The sequence below is a fragment of the Coregonus lavaretus genome (genome assembly GCF_964263955.1).
Source record: "Coregonus lavaretus genome assembly, chromosome: 4".
NCBI lineage: Eukaryota > Metazoa > Chordata > Actinopteri > Salmoniformes > Salmonidae > Coregonus > Coregonus lavaretus.
Window position 1 is genome coordinate 50,953,639 of NC_139991.1, and position 20,343 is coordinate 50,973,981.

Sequence of the window (20,343 nt, forward strand, 5' to 3'; positions counted from 1 at the left end):
GATGTTTCCACTCCTATGGTTCACAGTAGGTATGGTGTTCTTTGGATGCAACTCAGCATTCTTTGTCCTCCAAACACGACGAGTTGAGTTTTTACCAAAAAGTTATATTTTGGTTTCATCTGACCATATGACATTCTCCCAATCCTCTTCTGGATCATCCAAATGCACGCTAGCAAACTTCAGACGGGCCTGGACATGTACTGGCTTAAGCAGGGGGACACGTCTGGCACTGCAGGATTTGAGTCCCTGGCGGCGTAGTATGTTACTGATGGTAGGCTTTGTTACTTTGGTCCCAGCTCTACAGGTCTTTCACTAGGTCCCCCAGTGTGGTTCTGGGATTTTTGCTCACCGTTCTTGTGATCATTTTGACCCCACGGGGTGAGATCTTGCGTGGAGCCCCAGATCGAGGGAGATTTTCAGTGGTCTTGTATGTCTTCCATTTCCTAATAATTGCTCCCACAGTTGATTTCTTCAAACCAAGCTGCTTACCTATTGCAGATTCAGTCTTCCCAGCCTGGTGCAGGTCTACAATTTTGTTTCTGGTGTCCTTTGACAGCTCTTTGGTCTTGGCCATAGTGGAGTTTGGAGTGTGACTGTTTGACGTTGTGGACAGGTGTCTTTTATACTGATAACAAGTTCAAACAGGTGCCATTAATGCAGGTAACGAGTGGAGGACAGAGGAGCCTCTTAAAGAAGAAGTTACAGGTCTGTGAGAGCCAGAAATCTTGCTTGTTTGTAGGTGACCAAATACTTATTTTCCACCATAATTTGCAAAGAAATTCATTAAAAATCCTACAATGTGATTTTCTGGAAAAAATATTCTCAATTTGTCTGTCATAGTTGACGTGTACCTATGATGAAAATTACAGGCCTCTCTCATCTTTTTAAGTGGGAGAACTTGCACAATTGGTGGCTGACTAAATACTTTTTTTCCCCACTGTATATTTGGGCTTGAAGTGGGGAATTCGAAGTGGGACATTCATGGAAATCCGTGTCAATGCCGTGTGTTTTCTTATGCTCTACTGTGAAAATAATTTCCAGACAACATTTCATTTCAGGGCTGGGTTTTATGGCATTGTTTATTAATCAGAAACAGCTGAGCTAAACAGCCTTGCATCCACTTGGCCGCCTGAGCCACGGAGCAAATTCAAACGAATGTTTTACCAGAAAATTATCATAATCAGTTGAATAATTTGTCAATTTGCAATTATTTTTTAGCTAGTTTTTATTAGAATATATATATGATCATTTTAGATATGGTAAAATTGTGTGATATGATTTCATTTTGGAACCCCGCTCCCCCCGTCGCCCCAAGATGAATGGTTTTGACCATTCACTACCGCTTCAATACACACTCCACTGCAACTAGAAACCACACGTGTCTGTCCTATAATGAAAAGGAGGCCGCGAAAGAAAATTCAAGGAACTTGTTTATCTATTTTGTTGTGCTGTTGTCACATTTGTATTGGTGTTTTCTGTCGGATGTGCTCAGGGTGTTGTTACATGTCATTTGCGGTGTGCATCTTGAGCAAAGTCATTGTAGCCTATCATTTCACTTCCCCTGTGAGAACCATGAGCACGGGCTGATTTGCCTGCCAGCAGCCTTCCTACCAAAGGTTGCACCGTCCGTGTCCATTACAATGTAGAAAAATGCATGTCTCTTAACCTTTCGATAGTTATCCATATTACCAGAAATTCATCTTATTACTATTTCTATGGCGGATTCACGGTCACAATTTATGGAAAATGCCAAAACTATAGATGGCGAAGTCAAAGATACTAGTTTCCATCTGTCGGCAAAGTTTTCCCTAAATGCTTATGACAAATCCAGCTCCAGCCATAGCCAGCCATATCCCTAGCCAGCTAGCTAATCTTTTGTATATGGTGTAGTAAAAATAGAAAGCAACAACAGATAACATTAACTACCTAGATAAGGTTAGCAAGATAGCTAGCTAGCTAGATAAGGTTAGCATGCTAGCTAGCTACACTGACAGCTGTCAGTGCCCTATTTGATGGGAGAAATCACCTCGACGTTCCTTCCCAGCCCCAATTAATTCATATGTATAAGAAACCTGTGTCATTCTTCGGAGGTGGAACCTTATCAAGCTTTTCCGTTCTAGAACAGGAATTATGTTGCCCTCTGGTGGGGTCCTTTAATAATCCTGCCTTCAATTAAATAACACTTTGTTAATCATTAAATACAATCTAATAACATTGTTGTAACGGCCTGTAGAGCAGAGAGAGGTTCAATAGGACAGAACCTAACGCAGTTGTTCTCTGTGTAGTGTGTTTTTGGCACTCAGTGATTCCCTGTGTCCCAAGACAGCAACAGATCAATGGCCCCAGAGTCTCTGAGTGGAATCAATGATATCTTCTCCTGTCCTCCATAAGCATTATATTAATGAAAGCTATAAACTTCACCTCAGACAACAGACAGCTCTCTCTTTACAACACCCCCGGGCCAAAAATGAATCAGATAACGTTTTCAAGAGCTTTTCAGGCTCAGTTTCCCCTCCCAAAAATTTTAAAGCTGGAGACTTCTGAGATGAGAAAGCGCAATAAACTTCCCAAACAAAATGCTGACATCATGGGGGCCTGTCAAGGTGAAGTGTAGGCATCCGTTGTCTTTGTGACCTTACAAGTCCCTGAACACAGACTCACCTCACAGTAACAGATACAGACATTCATAAGTAGCTAAATATTTGCACCAAAAATATTCAACAAGGTAATGTGAGGTGGCATATACACATTAAATTGGCTACCATTATCTGGCTGTCATAACCACTCACGGAAAACCATGTCATTGTTAAAACTGCTTGGTGCTGAAAAAACACTCATTTTCGTTTTACGTTGCAAAGTGTTTAAAAAGTTTTCAGTTGAGTGCCCTATTGAACACTACCTATAATGTGGTGTGGTGTAGATTAAGGATGTAGATTAAGGAAGTACCTTAGTGACAGCAGGGTAGCCGGCGGCCACCTCGGCAGGGCAGTAGAGACTCTCCTGGTGGGACACCTGCACGGCTGTGGCCCACTGGTCCAAGAAGCCACTGGGGGTATACAAGCCACAGTCCCTCACGCTGGTCTCCCGCTCAAAGTCCTCACACACTCCGTCACCGTCGTAGAAGTAACACATACTGGGCTCCTCTGGAGGGAGAGAGAGAAGAGAGAAGTGTGAAGAGATTCAACCTTAATGTTCGCTCTTAAACCGCTTGGATTGTGTGGAGGTAAATTAACTTATGTTTATGTGAATGAACTTGAAAACTGTTTCAAAACTGTTTGTATTCATGTCAATTAACTTGTTGAACTGGGCCCAGATTACGCAATATATATATCGTAGTTTATCCATTGCATTTTAGCTATCAACTGCATTTGCTATAGTTGATCTTGTCTTGGTTCATTGTCTTGTCTTGTGTTGTGTTGGATGTTTAGGCCACACTCACTAATGTCCCACACCTCAATGATTATTCCTGCTTTATTCAAGGGGTCTGAACACAATTTGGTAGAGAGCATTCAACATGTGGATAGAGGAAGCTAGGCATGCTATCTGTTTAGGAGAAAAGGCTTTTATTTGTTAAAATAAGCACTTTTAGCATGGTCGGTATTTTATAGTCTTTTAATCCCATCTGTTTAAAAATAAATATCTATAGATTTTTCAGAACTTTTAGTCTATTTGTGGTTTTTAAACTATTTTGTGCAAGGATAGGCCAGCTGTGTCACAAGGAAGAACCACAAATTACAAAGTTGAGATACAGTATACAGGTACATTTATCACACTTTTAATGTTTGACTGTGTGGTCCTCTCTTACTCAGTTAGTAGCGGATGGCCCTTACACCACCAGGGTTGTGGGTTCGATGTCCCGGACCACCCATACGTAAATGTATGCACAGTGGGGAGAACAAGTATTTGATACACTGCCGATTTTGCAGGTTTTCCTACTTACAAAGCATGTAGAGGTCTGTAATTTTTATCATAGGTACACTTCAACTGGATTCAACAAAAATCCAGAAAATCACATTTTTAAGTAAATAATTTGCATTTTATTGCATGACAAGAGTATTTGATCACCTACCAACCAGTAAGAATTCCGGCTCTCACAGACCTGTTAGTTTTTCTTTAAGAAGCCCTCCTGTTCTCCACTCATTACCTGTATTAACTGCACCTGTTTGAACTCGTTACCTGTATAAAAGACACCTGTCCACACACTCAATCAAACAGACTCCAACCTCTCCACAATGGCCAAGATCAGAGAGCTGTGTAAGGACATCAGGGATAAAATTGTAGACCTGCACAAGGCTGGGATGGGCTACAGGACAATAGGCAAGCAGCTTGGTGAGAAGGCAACAACTGTTGGCGCAATTATTAGAAAATGGAAGAAGTTCAAGATGACGGTCAATCACCCTCGTTCTGGGGCTCCATGCAAGATCTCACCTCGTGGGACATCAATGATCATGAGGAAGGTGAGGGATCAGCCCAGAACTACACGGCAGGACCTGGTCAATGACCTGAAGAGAGCTGGGACCACAGTCTCAAAGAAAACCATTAGTAACACACTACGCCGTCATGGATTAAAATCGTGCAGCGCACGCAAGGTCCCCCTGCTCAAGCCAGCGCATATCCAGGCCTGTCTGAAGTTTGCCAATGACCATCTGGATGATCCAGAGGAGGAATGGGAGGTCATGTGGTCTGATGAGACAAAAATAGAGCTTTTTGGTCTAAACTCCACTCGCCGTGTTTGGAGGAAGAAGAAGGATGAGCACAAACCCAAGAACACAATCCCAACCGTGAAGCATGGAGGTGGAAACATCATTCTTTGGGGATGCTTTTCTGCAAAGGGGAGAGGAAGACTGCACCGTATTGAGAGGAGGATGGATGGAGCCATGTATCACGAGATCTTGGCCAACAACCTCCTTCCCTCAGTAAGAGCATTGAAGATGGGTCGTGGCTGGGTCTTCCAGCATGACAACGACCCGAAACACACAGCCAGGGCAACTAAGGAGTGGCTCCATCAGAAGCATCTCAAGGTCCTGGAGTGGCCTAGCCAGTCTCCAGACCTGAACCCAATAGAAAATCTTTGGAGGGAGCTGAAAGTCCGTATTGCCCAGCGACAGCCTCGAAACCTGAAGGATCTGGAGAAGGTCTGTATGGAGGAGTGGGCCAAAATGCCTGCTGCAGTGTGTGCAAACCTGGTCAAGACCAACAGGAAACGTATGATCTCTGTAATTGCAAACAAAGGTTTCTGTACCAAATATTAAGTTCTGCTTTTCTGATGTATCAAATACTTGTCATGCAATAAAATGAAAAATAATTACTTAAAAATCATACAATGTGATTTTCTGAATTTTTTTAGATTCCGTCTCTCACAGTTGAAGTGTACCTATGATAAAAATTACAGACCTCTACATGCTTTGTAAGTAGGAAAACCTGCAAAATCGGCAGTGTATCAAATACTTGTTCTCCCCACTGTATACTGTTGAAGTCAGAAGTTTACATACACCTTAGCCAAATACATTTAAACTCAGTTTTTCACAATCTGACATTTAATCCTAGTAAAAATTCCCTGTCTTAGGTCAGTTAGGATCACCACTTTATTTTAGGAATGTGAAATGTCAGAATAATATTAGAGAGAATGATTTATTTCAGCCTTTATTTATTTAATGACATTCCCAGTGGGTCAGAAGTTTACATACACTCAATTAGTATTTGGTGACATTGCCTTTAAATTGTTTAACTTGGGTCAAACTTTTCGGGTAGCCTTCCACAAGCTTCCCACAATAAGTTGAATTTTGGCCCATTCCTCCTGACAGAGCTGGTGTAACTGAGTCAGGTTTGTAGGCCTCCTTGCTCGCACACGCTTTTTCAGTTCTGCTCACAAATGTTCTATAGGATTGAGGTCAGGGCTTTGTGATGGCCACTCCAATACCTTGACTTTGTTGTCCTTAAGCCATTTTGCCACAACTTTGGAAGTATGCTTGCGGTCATTGTCCATTTGGAAGACCCATTTGCGACCAAGCTTTAACTTCCTGACTGATGTCTTGAGATTTTGCTTCAATATATCCACATAAAAGTGCACCAGTCCCTCCTGCAGCAATGCACCCCCACAGCATGATGCTGCCACCCCCGTGCTTCACGGTTGGGATGGTGTTCTTCGGCATGCAAGCTACCCCCTTTTTCCTCCAAACATAACGATGGTCATTATGGCCAAACAGTTCTATTTTTGTTTCATCAGACCAGAGTACATTTCTCCAAAAAGTACGATCTTTGACCCATGTGCAGTTGCAAACCGTATTCTGGCTTTTTTATGGCTGTTTTGGAGCAATTCTTGCTGATTGGCCTTTCAGGTTATGTTGATATAGGACTCGTTTTACTGTGGATATAGATACTTTCGTACCTGTTTTTCCTGCAGCATCTTCACAAGGTCATTTGCTGTTGTTCTGGGATTGATTTGCACTTTTCGCACCAAAGTACGTTCATCTCTAGGAGACAGAACGCGTCTCCTTCCTGAGCGGTATGTCGACTGTGTGGTCCCATGGTGTTCATACTTGCGTACTATTGTTTGTACAAATGAACGTGGTACCTTCAGGCGTTTGGAAATTGCTCCCAAGGATGAACCAGACTTGTGGAGGTGTTTTTTTCAGCACTTGGCTGATTTCTTTAGATTTTCCCATGATGTCAAGCAAAGAGGCACTGAGTTTGAAGGTAGGCCTTGAAATACATCCACAGGTACACCTCCAATTGACTCAAACAATGTCAATTAGCCTACCAGAAGCTTCTAAAGCCATGACATCATTTTCTGAAATTTTCCAAGCTTTGTGTATGTAAACGTCTGACCCACTGGAATTGCGATTCAGTGAATTATAAGTAAAATAATCTGTCTGTTAGCAATTGTTGGAAAAATTACTTGTGTCATGCACAACGTAGATGTCCTAACCGACTTGCCCAAACTATAGTTTGTTAACAAGAAATTTGTGGAGTGGTTGAAAAACTAGTTTTAATTACCTAAGTGTATGTAAACTTCTGACTTCAACTGTATGTTAAAGTGTGTGCTATCAGGACTGGTAAGTGGACGAGTCCATTATCGAAGGGATCTTTTTCCTCAAGCACACAAGGCATCTTGGATAACACGGAGACAGATCCCTCAGATACTGACCAACAGTGAGTGGCAGACACATCCCACAAGTTACAACTCCATTACCGCACACCTTAACATCAGTATCTCTCTGAAAGTACAATGTATCAACAGGAGGAGTATTTTAAAATCCATCTGTCTCTCCCCTACCCTCCCCTCCTCTCCTCACCTCCTCCCCCTATCCTCTCACAGAGTGTAAACATGTCTGCCCTCTCTGCCCTCTCAGCAGTTCCAGCTTTCCCTCGCTTGTCTCCCATCATTGTTTTCATTTCAGTTGACAAAAATGGGATGTCTGCATAAATAAAGTAACACTCAAGGGGTGCCATCTCCTGCAGGGGAAGGCTGGGAAAGAGTAGGGCCTCCAGGAGCGTAACACTATCTGATGAACTTGACAGATTAGGATCATTTCTGCTTTATTTAGAGAGAGGGGAGGGGGAGAGAGAGAGAGAGTTGAGAGAGAGAGAGAGAGACCAGGCAGGAGGATACACCAGTATGGCTTTTCCAGACATCCCACCCGGAGTTGGGGCTGGGGCTGGAGCTGGGCTAGAGGAGTCTGGGTTGTGCGTGTGCTCTCACAATGTCGGGGGTTCCAGTTAGGGGGAAGGCAGCATTCCGTGCCAAGTTGGCTGGGCCTCCTTGAAATTCCAGCCCTCCCCAGTTCTGCTCCGCTTAGAGCTGTACTCTGCTCTGACGATGTTGAAACGAGGGGCTGCAGAGGGGGCATTTAGAATGCACTCCTGCCACGCCAAATGGATGGAGAGTGAGAAGGAATGAGAGGTAGAGAGAGAGAGAGAGAGAGAGAGAGAGAGAGAGAGAGAGAGAGAGAGAGAGAGAGAGACAGAGAAGAGGTGATTGAGTTCAGGAGCGAAACGACGATAAATGATGAACCAGAAGAGAGAGGAGAAGAAAGAAAGGGTGACAGAGGAAAACAAGGACGTAGAAAGAGGTGGAATAATGTTGGGAATAGATAGATAAAGAGAGGAGCACGCCAGAGAGAATGAGAGCTGTTCTGTGAAGCAGTACCATGACTCTATCCAACAAGGGAACCCAGTCAATACACATTTCCTTTATTCCCTTATGGCAACAGGAGTGTTCAGTATCTGTCCCTTTTCCCTAGCATGAGAGCACGTCAGGCTGCACTATGCTCTGTGTTAGCCGCTCGTCCAACACACAGACAGGCAGACACACAGACAGACAGAAGGTCCCTTCATTATAGTGTCCGATTTCCACACAAAAACTAGAAATATGTCAGGCAGTCACACACATATCCCAGAACGCTGCGGTCAACGGAAAACGACGCTGCCGGGCCGGCCAGCGATCTGACAGGGGTTGTGAGACACACACACAAACGTGCATGCAAAAATGTGCATGCACGCACATACAAACACACACATCACTTGACGAGGCGAGATCAGCTCTGACACAATGGGACTTTTTATAGTGTGCAAAAACAAGAGAGGATGAGAAAAGGAAAGGAACTCATCCATCTCTTAACCAACCAGTGACTGAAGAGGACGCCAGAGAATCCAATCCACTGAATGAATTTGTTTATTCTCTCTTCAAACGACAATCCTTTCCAGACTCTCAGCGAGACATCATTATGACCATGATACACAGTGGCATCTGCTCCTATGAGAAATGCATCAAGCCCTTGGACAAGTCCCAGACACAGATGTGAAACTAGTGAACGCCTCGCTGCTGTCACTCACAGAGCCAGCGTGTGACTAGCATGTTATTCACATCTTCCCACAACATACGCCTCTCAACCACACACACTGGAGAGTCCTCCTACCGATAAGAGGCACAGCATCTGTCGCAACAGCTAGACAATCAAAAGAGCTTGCTGAGTTCAAAGGACCAATTAAATCGTCTGTGTGGTTCCACCTTCATAGAGACCTCAATGGGGATGGAAATGGTATCCTTCTGTGTCTTACCAATTAATCACCTTTTGGAGCATGCATACTGTGCCAGTTGTGGACATGATTGATTTTGATTCATAGAACCAGCCACTGTGTTAAATAACTGTTTAGAAAATATGTCACCATAAGTGACATACTGTACAAGTAATATGTTAACTTTAGGGACAAATAACTACAATGGTTAAAATGTCTCTATTTTGACATATTGATGGTGCTGAGGAGGACGTACCGACACAGTTGAAGAAGGGCTCCTTCTTACACTGGCTGGAGCAGCCGTCTCCATTCATAGAGTTCATATCATCACACTCCTCTCCCTGTGCCCTGAGAGACAGACAGACAGACAGACAGACAGGAGACTGTTACTGGGAGAACACACACACGCAAGCATGTAGGCATGCAAACACACACACACACACACGTTACCTCTGGATGCGTCCATCTCCGCAGTATGGTGCCCCAAGCTGGTGGGTGAGGGGTGGGGAGGGTTCACTCTCACTGTGGGCTGAGATGGTTAGGACCTGGTAGGTGTACACACTGCCTGGTACCACTTCCCTAAAGACACACAAACACACAGATGAAAACGTTAGCTGGTACCACATCCCTCCATAAACACGCACACACAGGGGAGCAACCTTTAGCTGCCACCACATCTCTACAAACACACACAGAGAATAGACCTTTAGCTGGCACCACATCTCTACAAACACACACAGAGAATATACCTTTAGCTGACACCACATCACTACAAACACACACAGAGAATAGACCTTTAGCTGGAACCACATCACCACAAACACAGAGAATAGACCTTTAGCTGGCACCACATCACTACAAACACACACAGAGAATAGACCTTTAGCTGGCACCACATCTCCACAAACACACACAGAGAATAGACGTTTAGCTGGCACCACATCACTAAAAACACACACAGAGAATAGACCTTTAGCCCACTGACCTAGAGTAGTGATAGAGTGGCCAAGACTAACAAATTCCAGTAACCTACAAAGAGAGGTCAATGAAGGCTCTGTACGATCACAGCTCAGATCAATGAGCAGGGTGAGGGTGGGTACGGATGTTACAGTGGGTTTCAATTGCAGTCTATTCAGGACAATGGTCCAGTATTCACACACTCGCTCTCCCCACCTGAACTGTCTGTCCCTACCGGCTGTATGGGTTCCTGCCTCTCTCCCTCCTACTATGTTGTACTGTAAGTGATATATCTATGGAGCCGCTCCACACAGACAGACAGAGTGAGTTCACATTCGAACAATAGGTCAAGGCGTGCTGGTCGCTGTGACCGCAGCATATGTGTGTCTGTTTATGTGTGGGTCTGTTTATACGTGTGTGTGTGTGTGTGTGTGTATGTGTGCCTTTTGTGCATTTGTGTGTGTGTTTGTGTATAGAGGTGAGGGAACAGCCACGGGGCCACAGTATGCTCATCTGTACACCTCTCCTTCCGCCCCACTCCGAGGACACTTAGACACAAACAAACATCTGGCGAGGGGCTTCAGCACTGCTTTCATTGGGTGTAATACAATATGGCCCGCGGAGGCCAAAAACAAGATGGGAGTTAGAAAAACATCCAGCTGCATAGCTCCGCATCAGTGTGCTCTCTGCGGTCCGAGCCAGCAGGATATCTCAATACTGTAGCCTACAATACAATGAATAGGGTGTCCACCCACTCTGCCCAGTGGTGATGACATTTCACTTCCTTATGTTATAAAATACATTTTACCAAGACAAATATATTCTTCATGTTCTGAATCGTTCAGTGGGGTCTTTCTCTAACATATCATTAACATTGTATCCAAAAAGTCAGATTTCGTAACATACAGTGGGGGAAAAAAGTATTTAGTCAGCCACCAATTGTGCAAGTTCTCCCACTTAAAAAGATGAGAGAGGCCTGTAATTTTCATCATAGGTACACGTCAACTATGACAGACAAATTGAGAAGAAAAAAAATCCAGGAAATCACATTGTAGGATTTTTTATGAATTTATTTGCAAATTATGGTGGAAAATAAGTATTTGGTCACCTACAAACAAGCAAGATTTCTGGCTCTCACAGACCTGTAACTTCTTCTTTAAGAGGCTCCTCTGTCCTCCACTCGTTACCTGTATTAATGGCACCTGTTTGAACTTGTTATCAGTATAAAAGACACCTGTCCACAACCTCAAACAGTCACACTCCAAACTCCACTATGGCCAAGACCAAAGAGCTGTCAAACGACACCAGAAACAAAATTGTAGACCTGCACCAGGCTGGGAAGACTGAATCTGCAATAGGTAAGCAGCTTGGTTTGAAGAAATCAACTGTGGGAGCAATTATTAGGAAATGGAAGACATACAAGACCACTGATAATCTCCCTCGATCTGGGGCTCCACGCAAGATCTCACCCCGTGGGGTCAAAATGATCACAAGAACAGTGAGCAAATATCCCAGAACCACACGGGGGGACCTAGTGAATGACCTGCAGAGAGCTGGGACCAAAGTAACAAAGCCTACCATCAGTAACACACTACGCCGCCAGGGACTCAAATCCTGCAGTGCCAGACGTGTCCCCCTGCTTCAGCCAGTACATGTCCAGGCCCGTCTGAAGTTTGCTAGAGTGCATTTGGATGATCCAGAAGAGGATTGGGAGAATGTCATATGGTCAGATGAAACCAAAATATAACTTTTTGGTAAAAACTCAACTCGTCTTGTTTGGAGGACAAAGAATGCTGAGTTGCATCCAAAGAACACCATACCTACTGTGAAGCATGGGGGTGGAAACATCATGCTTTGGGGCTGTTTTTCTGCAAAGGTACCAGGATGACTGATCCGTGTAAAGGAAAGAATGACTGGGGCCATGTATCGTGAGATTTTGAGTGAAAATCTCCTTCTATCAGCAAGGGCATTGAAGATGAAACGTGGCTGGGTCTTTCAGCATGACAATGATCCCAAACACACCGCCCGGGCAACGAAGGAGTGGCTTCGTAAGAATCATTTCAAGGTCCTGGAGTGGCCTAGCCAGTCTCCAGATCTCAACCCCATAAAAAATCTTTGGAGGGAGTTGAAAGTCCGTGTTGCCCAGCGACAGCCCCAAAACATCACTGCTCTAGAGGAGATCTGCATGGAGGAATGGGCCAAAATACCAGCAACAGTGTGTGAAAACCTTGTGAAGACTTACAGAAAACGTTTGACCTGTGTCATTGCCAACAAAGGGTATATAACAAAGTATTGAGAAACTTTTGTTATTGACCAAATACTTATTTTCCACCATAATTTGCAAATGAATTCATAAAAAATCCTACAATGTGATTTTCTGGATTTTTTTCTTCTCATTTTGTCTGTCATAGTTGACGTGTACCTATGATGAAAATTACAGGCCTCTCTCATCTTTTTAAGTGGGAGAACTTGCACAATTGGTGGCTGGCTAAATACTTTTTTCCCCCACTGTATAGGTTTATGTCCTCCAGATTTGAGAAGAAGGATGTCAAGTGCAATGGGAAAGTGAGCCTGTCAGTTAGTTCTTGCACAGAATCCAGCCTAGCTGACGCGATGCTATTTTCCAGATTTTTGACAACTTTCTTTCTCAGGCCTCCGTTGATTTAGTCACCTTAATTCTGGCCATCCTACAAGATAAAAACTCCTTTAACTTTTGAACAGATTGTGATAGAGACATGAGGTTTGGACCATTGGTTTTCTTAGATGATTATCTACACAATTAACGTATTATTTTACCCATTGGTCAAAATATGTGTTTTTGATTGGACACCCTACAATGGACGTGCCAAGGGAATCAGGAGATAAACTGTATGCATTGGTTTTGATTGTGCTTGATTTAATGGTCAGTTATCATCATGAGAGTTGGTGGTTCATGTTTGGAGAGGATTTTTCAGGAGACAGAAGAACAGGGAAGATGTTATAGAATGCCAGTTAACAGAACCACATAGACCATCAAGTCCAATTAGTTTCTGAATGTCTTTCGTATTACTCCCACCTCTGAGCTCACACACACAAGCACACGCAGACCCTCACACACGCAGACCCTCACACACACACACACACACACACACACACACACACACATAGCAGACCCTCACACACACACACATACACACAAGCACACGCATACCCTCACACAAACACACACACAAGCAGACCCTCACACAAACACATACACAAGCATACATACTCACAAAAACACACATGCATGCACACACGTGCTCTCAATCACTCACTAACAGAAAAACACACAATATTACAACCTACTCCATACCCGTGGAAAATATTTAAAAGAGCATGCACGCACGCACGCACACACACACAGACCAAAAAAATTGATTCCCATCCAAAACCCTAAATCTAACCCTAACCTTAACCATAATGCTAACCTGAACCTTAACCCCTAATCCTAAACATAACCGTAATCTTAATCCTAATTGTAACCCTAACATCTAAGCCTAAAATTGTATTTTTCCTCATGGGGAGCGGCAAAATGTTCCCACTTGTCCGAATTGTCCTTGTTTTACTATCCTTGTGAGGACTTCTGGGATCCACAAGGATAGTTAAACAAAAACACACACACACACACACAATGCCCTCATTATTAGCATGTACGTCTATCCCCCTCTGGGAAACATAAGCCCTTGCCTGTTGATTACGGGCAACACCCCGACAACAAAACAATACACACACACACACAGAGAGACAAATTAGCCCTGTGTTCCAGAGCCGCTGCAGTGGCTGTGGCAGCCATCGCACTCACAGATGGGTTCATACGAGGCCAGAGCCTTCCCCTTCCTCACCCCTTCTCTTCCAGCCACCATCAGCAGACTTAGGAGGTGTTGGCACTAATGGCCAGGGAAGCAGTCACGTTTATTAAGTGGCAAAACAAATCATTTAAATGAGCCCTTAACATGAATGGCCCAGGCTGCCTTTTTATGCATCGATTTAGCTCTGTTCTGACTGGGACACTGCTGGGAACGGGGTTGCTCACATTCAATAAAACCCACACTTGGTGGGAAGCAGAGACATGCACACACACACACAGATGGAGGCTCATTGCAGGTACAGGCGCAGACAGACACACACACACACACAGTGACATAGACAGAGGCACAATGCAGACAAAGACACACACTCAGACATACACACATGCACTCTTGCACGCACATACGCACAGTACAGCACAGAGCACACCGACCGAACACAGAGCCCGTGCCTTCGAAATGTGTCAAAAGATTTACTGCAGGAAAGCCTTTTTTACCCTGGTGGTTTTCAGTATGAAATGTGTTCCATGCCTTCTCTTCCCAAAGACCCGGTCACTCTCCTACTCCCCCACAGCAGGAGAGAGAGAACATGGGGTTCCAATTGGCTGTCCTGCCCCAGATAGAATGGAAACACACCCACACACAAAGGCAGGTATGGCCTACAAATGTTCTCGGGTGCTGTGTAGGCGTGAGGAGGAGATTGACGATCTGGGCTGGGTTTTGACTGTTTTTTATCAACAATCAAAGGGGATGTTTGACCTGACCTACTGCTCCGTTTTACACAGTGTTCCGCAGTCTTGGCGCGCTTCAAGGCGACTCCGGGGTCATTCTCAAATATCCTTTAGTCTTAATTGAATTATTCAAGCCTCTGGAAAAGGAAAGCTGTGGGAGACATGAGCCTGGAGGACACACGAGCGAGCAGAGGGAGCGACAGCACGAGGGACGGAGAGCTACGTCACAAACCTCTGATGATTTTTACTATGCGTCTCATATCAGAGCAAAAGGTCACGAGGCTTCCTTCACGTCCTCTGCCAAGATCAACCACCACTCTCGGCCTTCCATCTCAAAACGCTCCCCAGTCTTGGAGGGAAAAGAAAGAGGAGGAAGAGGAGGACGAGGAGGAGGAGGGAGAGAAAAAACGTTGGGATGCAGTAGATAATGGAAAAAAGGAGATAAAAGGAAAAGAAAACAGATTTTTCAAATAGTGTCAAGAGAGGCTGTACTGACACGGGGCCACCAGGGGCCACCAGGGACAATAACTGGCATGTGAAATATGCTCCGGGGGACCTACATAAGAAGAGCACCTTTGTCATGACACAGAGGGGAGAGAGGTTGAAGGGGAAACTCTGACATCACTCAGGCATATGTGTGTGTGTGTGTGTGTGTGTGTGTGTGTGTGTATGTACACATTCAGGTGATAGATGTGTGGTTTATGGCCCTGGGAGCCCCTCTGGGCTGATACTCGGTCACACTGATTCAGGAGCACTGATCCATCCAGACAGACCTGGGGCTTCAAACAAGCTTTTGTGAGCTCACTAAACCACCTTATGACATTGAGGGACCAATACTTCAACAGATTGGGGCCTTTATATTTTGTTTAGAGGTAATCAGAGCAATGTATATTTTTGTTTCTAAAAAGTATACCATCATTGCAAATAGAGATGAACACAAATTGCTGTTGTGACACAACACAACTGATTAATTTCAGCCTGTAGTCATACACTGAGCTCCAGTGTACGTAAACATGCTATGTGCATTCTTGGGACAATATAAGCCTAGTTCCTATTCTCCATGCAACTCCAAAGTCTTCAGCTCTATGGCCAACAAGTTGTCGCGTGATAAGATTTCATCATGGCGGCTTCCATTGCAGTTCGTCCAGACATTCTTCTCGAAGGCCCTTGTGAGAATAGAGACCTTATCTCACCACAGACTTAGAGTCTGGCACAATGCACAGTAATACTCCTTTCAAGTGTTTTTGATATCACTGCCTGATTGCATGCGGAAGTGTGTGCGGAAGTGTGTGTTTGTGTGTGTGTGCTTGTGAATACCTGTGCGTGCGTGTGTTTGTGTCTGAGTGTGTGAGTGTACATGCATGCGTTTCCGCTCTGAAGTTGCTTGTTTTTCGTGCAGTAAAGATACTAGATGAGAGGCCAGATAAATCTAAGATGTTGAAGAAATGCTTGGATTAAACCTTCCAAGAACAATAAATAAAGCAATATAAAACTCAGCAAAAAAAGAAACGTCCCTTTTTCTGGACCCTGTCTTTCAAAGACAATTCGTAAAAATCGCAATAACTACACAGATCTTAATTGTAAAGGGTTTAAACACTGTTTCCCATGCTTGTTCAATGAACCATAAACAATTAATGAACATGCACCTGTGGAACGGTCGTTAAGACACTAACAGCTTACTGACGGTAGGCAATTAAGGTCACAGTTATGAAAACGTAGGACACTAAAGAGGCCTTTCTACTGACTCTGAAAAACACCAAAAGAAAGATGCCCAGGGTCCCTGCTCATCTGCGTGAACGTGCCTTAGGCATGCTGCAAGGAGGCATGAGGACTGCAGATGTGGCCAGGGCAATAAATTGCAACGTCTGTACTGTGAGACGCCTAAGACAGCGCTACAGAGAGACAGGACAGACAGCTGATCGTCCTCCACGTGTAACAACACCTGCACAGGATCGGTACATCCGAACATCACACCTGTGGGACAGGTACAGGATGGCAACAACAACTGCCCGAGTTACACCAGGAACGCACAATCCCTCCATCAGTGCTCAGATTGTCCGCAATAGGCCGAGAGAGGCTGGACTGAGGGCTTGTAGGCCTGTTGTAAGGCAGGTCCTCACCAGACATCACCGGCAACAACGTCGCCTATGGGCACTAACCCACCGTCACTGGACCAGACAGGACTGGCAAAAAGATCTTCACTGACGAGTCGCGGTTTTGTCTCACCAGGGGTGATGGTCGGATTCACGTTTATCGTCGAAGGAATGAGCGTTACACCGAGGCCTGTACTCTGGAGGGGGATCGATTTGGAGGTGGAGGGTCCGTCATGGTCTGGGGCAGTGTGTCACAGTATCATCGGACTGAGCTTGTTGTCATTGCAGGCAATCTCAACGCTGTGGTACCCTTCCTGCAGGCTCATCCTGACATGACCCTCCAGCATGACAATGCCACCAGCCATACTGCTCGTTCTGTGCATGATTTCCTGCAAGACAGGAATGTCAGTGTTCTGCCATGGCCAGCGAAGAGCCCGGATCTCAATCCCATTGAGCACGTCTGGGACCTGTTGGATCGGAGGGTGAGGGCTAGGGCCATTCCCCCAGAAATGTCCGGGAACTTGCAGGTGCCTTGGTGGAAGAGTGAGGTAACATCTCACAGCAAGAACTGGCAAATCTGGTGCAGTCCATGAGGAGGAGATGCACTGCAGTACTTAATGCAGCTGGTGTCCACACCAGGTACTAACTGTTACTTTTGATTTTGACCCCTCCCTTTGTTCAGGGACACATTATTCCATTTCTGTTAGTCACATGTCTGTGGAACTTGTTCAGTTTATGTCTCAGTTGTTGAATTTTGTTATGTTCATACAAATATTTACAAATGTTACGTTTGGTGAAAATAAACGCAGTTGACAGTGAGAGGACGTTTCTTTTTTTGCTGAGTTTATATTTCAAGGGGACAGCTGCAATACATTTGAGGTTTCCTACCTATCAAATCTTTAAAAAGTCAAGTGCTATACAGTGAGACCTCACATATTCATATCATTATGTTGTTTTCTTTGGTACAATGTGCCTAACTCAATGTTCTGCAACTCTACAATGTAAAATTAAGATGTTCATATTAGCACAGCCTCAGACAGAGTCACAAGGAGTTGGTGGCAGTGCCACTTCTATCTCTTCTCTTGAATCAGAAGATCCAATATACAGTGGGGAAAAAAAGTATTTAGTCAGCCACCAATTGTGCAAGTTCTCCCACTTAAAAAGATGAGAGAGGCCTGTAATTTTCATCATAGGTACACGTCAACTATGACAGACAAAATGAGAAAAAGAAATCCAGAAAATCACATTGTAGGATTTTTTATGAATTCATTTGCAAATTATGGTGGAAAATAAGTATTTGGTCACCTACAAACAAGCAAGATTTCTGGCTCTCACAGACCTGTAACTTCTTCTTTAAGAGGCTCCTCTGTCCTCCACTCGTTACCTGTATTAATGGCACCTGTTTGAACTTGTTATCAGTATAAAATACACCTGTCCACAACCTCAAACAGTCACACTCCAAACTCCACTATGGCCAAGACCAAAGAGCTGTCAAAAGACACCAGAAACAAAATTGTAGACCTGCACCAGGCTGGGAAGACTGAATCTGCAATAGGTAAGCAGCTTGGTTTGAAGAAATCAACTGTGGGAGCAATTATTAGGAAATGGAAGACATACAAGACCACTGATAATCTCCCTCGATCTGGGGCTCCACGCAAGATCTCACCCCGTGGGGTCAAAATGATCACAAGAACGGTGAGCAAATATCCCAGAACCACACGGGGGGACCTAGTGAATGACCTGCAGAGAGCTGGGACCAAAGTAACAAAGCCTACCATCAGTAACACTACGCCGCCAGGGACTCAAATCCTGCAGTGCCAGACGTGTCCCCCTGCTTAAGCCAGTACATGTCCAGGCCCGTCTGAAGTTTGCTAGAGTGCATTTGGATGATCCAGAAGAGGATTGGGAGAATGTCATATGGTCAGATGAAACCAAAATAGAACTTTTTGGTAAAAATTCAACTTGTCGTGTTTGGAGGACAAAGAATGCTGAGTTGCATCCTAAGAACACCATACCTACTGTGAAGCATGGGGGTGGAAACATCATGCTTTGGGGCTGTTTTTCTGCAAAGGGACCAGGACGACTGATCCGTGTAAAGGAAAGAATGAATGGGGCCATGTATCGTGAGATTGAGTGAAAACCTCCTTCCATCAGCAAGGGCATTGAAGATTAAACGTGGCTGGGTCTTTCAGCATGACAATGATCCCAAACACACCGCCCGGGCAACAAAGGAGTGGCTTCGTAAGAAGCATTTCAAGGTCCTGGAGTGGCCTAGCCAGTCTCCAGATCTCAACCCCATAGAAAATCTTTGGAGGGAGTTGAAAGTCTGTGTTGCCCAGCGACAGCTCCAAAACATCACTGCTCTAGAGGAGATCTGCATGGAGGAATGGGCCAAAATACCAGCAACAGTGTGTGAAAACCTTGTGAAGACTTACAGAAAACTTTTGACCTGTGTCATTGCCAACAAAGGGTATATAACAAAGTATTGAGAAACTTTTGTTATTGACCAAATACTTATTTTCCACCATAATTTGCAAATAAATTCATTAGAAATCCTACAATGTGATTTTCTGGATTTCTTTTTCTCATTTTGTCTGTCATAGTTGACGTGTACCTATGGTGAAAATTACAGGCCTCTCTCATCTTTTTAAGTGGGAGAACTTGCACAATTGGTGGCTGACTAAATACTTTTTTTCCCCACAGTTTTTTCTGCGATATTATAAGGAATAAGACATAACCCCATTACCTCAATACAGCACAATAACAAGATACACAGCAGACACCCCATCAACCAACAGTTTGTCTCACATTGATGACACGTATGAGAAGTTCCATCACTCCTATGGTTCAGATGTTGACACATCACTTAGCGAGGAGCTCCACTGGCCTAGCCTAGCGTCAATGACTCACTGCTGAGTGATGCACTCATACTGCCAAATCAGACAGTGGAGAGTAAACCTAACATATGTAGGAATATCAGCAAAGACAGTATACATAATTGTAATAATAACAATGGAAACCATTGGTGTCAAACAAAAAGTGCTAAGTCATTTTACCTTAAATCCCCTATACATCTTCCTTAGATACAAGAGGCAGACCTAGGTCGCATACATTTGAGGTTGCTTCTCAAGTATTTGAAAGCATTTGACATACGGTATATACAGTGGGGGAAAAAAGTATTTAGTCAGCCACCAATTGTGCAAGTTCTCCCACTTAAAAAGATGAGAGAGGCCTGTAATTTTCATCATAGGTACACGTCAACTATGACAGACAAAATGAGGAGAAAAAAATCCAGAAAATCACATTGTAGGATTTTTTATGAATTTATTTGCAAATTATGGTGGAAAATAAGTATTTGGTCAATAACAAAAGTTTCTCAATACTTTGTTATATACCCTTTGTTGGCAATGACACAGGTCAAACGTTTTCTGTAAGTCTTCACAAGGTTTTCACACACTGTTGCTGGTATTTTGGCCCATTCCTCCATGCAGATCTCCTCTAGAGCAGTGATGTTTTGGGGCTGTCGCTGGGCAACACGGACTTTCAACTCCCTCCAAAGATTTTCGATGGGGTTGAGATCTGGAGACTGGCTAGGCCACTCCAGGACCTTGAAATGCTTCTTACGAAGCCACTCCTTCGTTGCCCGGGCGGTGTGTTTGGGATCATTGTCATGCTGAAAGACCCAGCCACGTTTCATCTTCAATGCCCTTGCTGATG

General features: G+C 44.2%; 1 protein-coding gene across 1 annotated transcript in view; it reads right to left on the bottom strand.

Annotated features, from left to right (window-relative positions):
* Positions 1-20,343, bottom strand: part of LOC311127458 (pappalysin-1-like) — a gene marked incomplete at both ends in the record, with an annotated part of 74,549 nt that overhangs the window by 11,492 nt on the left and 42,714 nt on the right. The window contains 3 exons of the mRNA XM_084159294.1: positions 2,947-3,143; positions 9,275-9,366; positions 9,469-9,597. Coding sequence (XP_084015420.1) covers positions 2,947-3,143; positions 9,275-9,366; positions 9,469-9,597 — 418 coding nt within the window. The remainder of the gene's footprint in view (positions 1-2,946; positions 3,144-9,274; positions 9,367-9,468; positions 9,598-20,343) is intronic.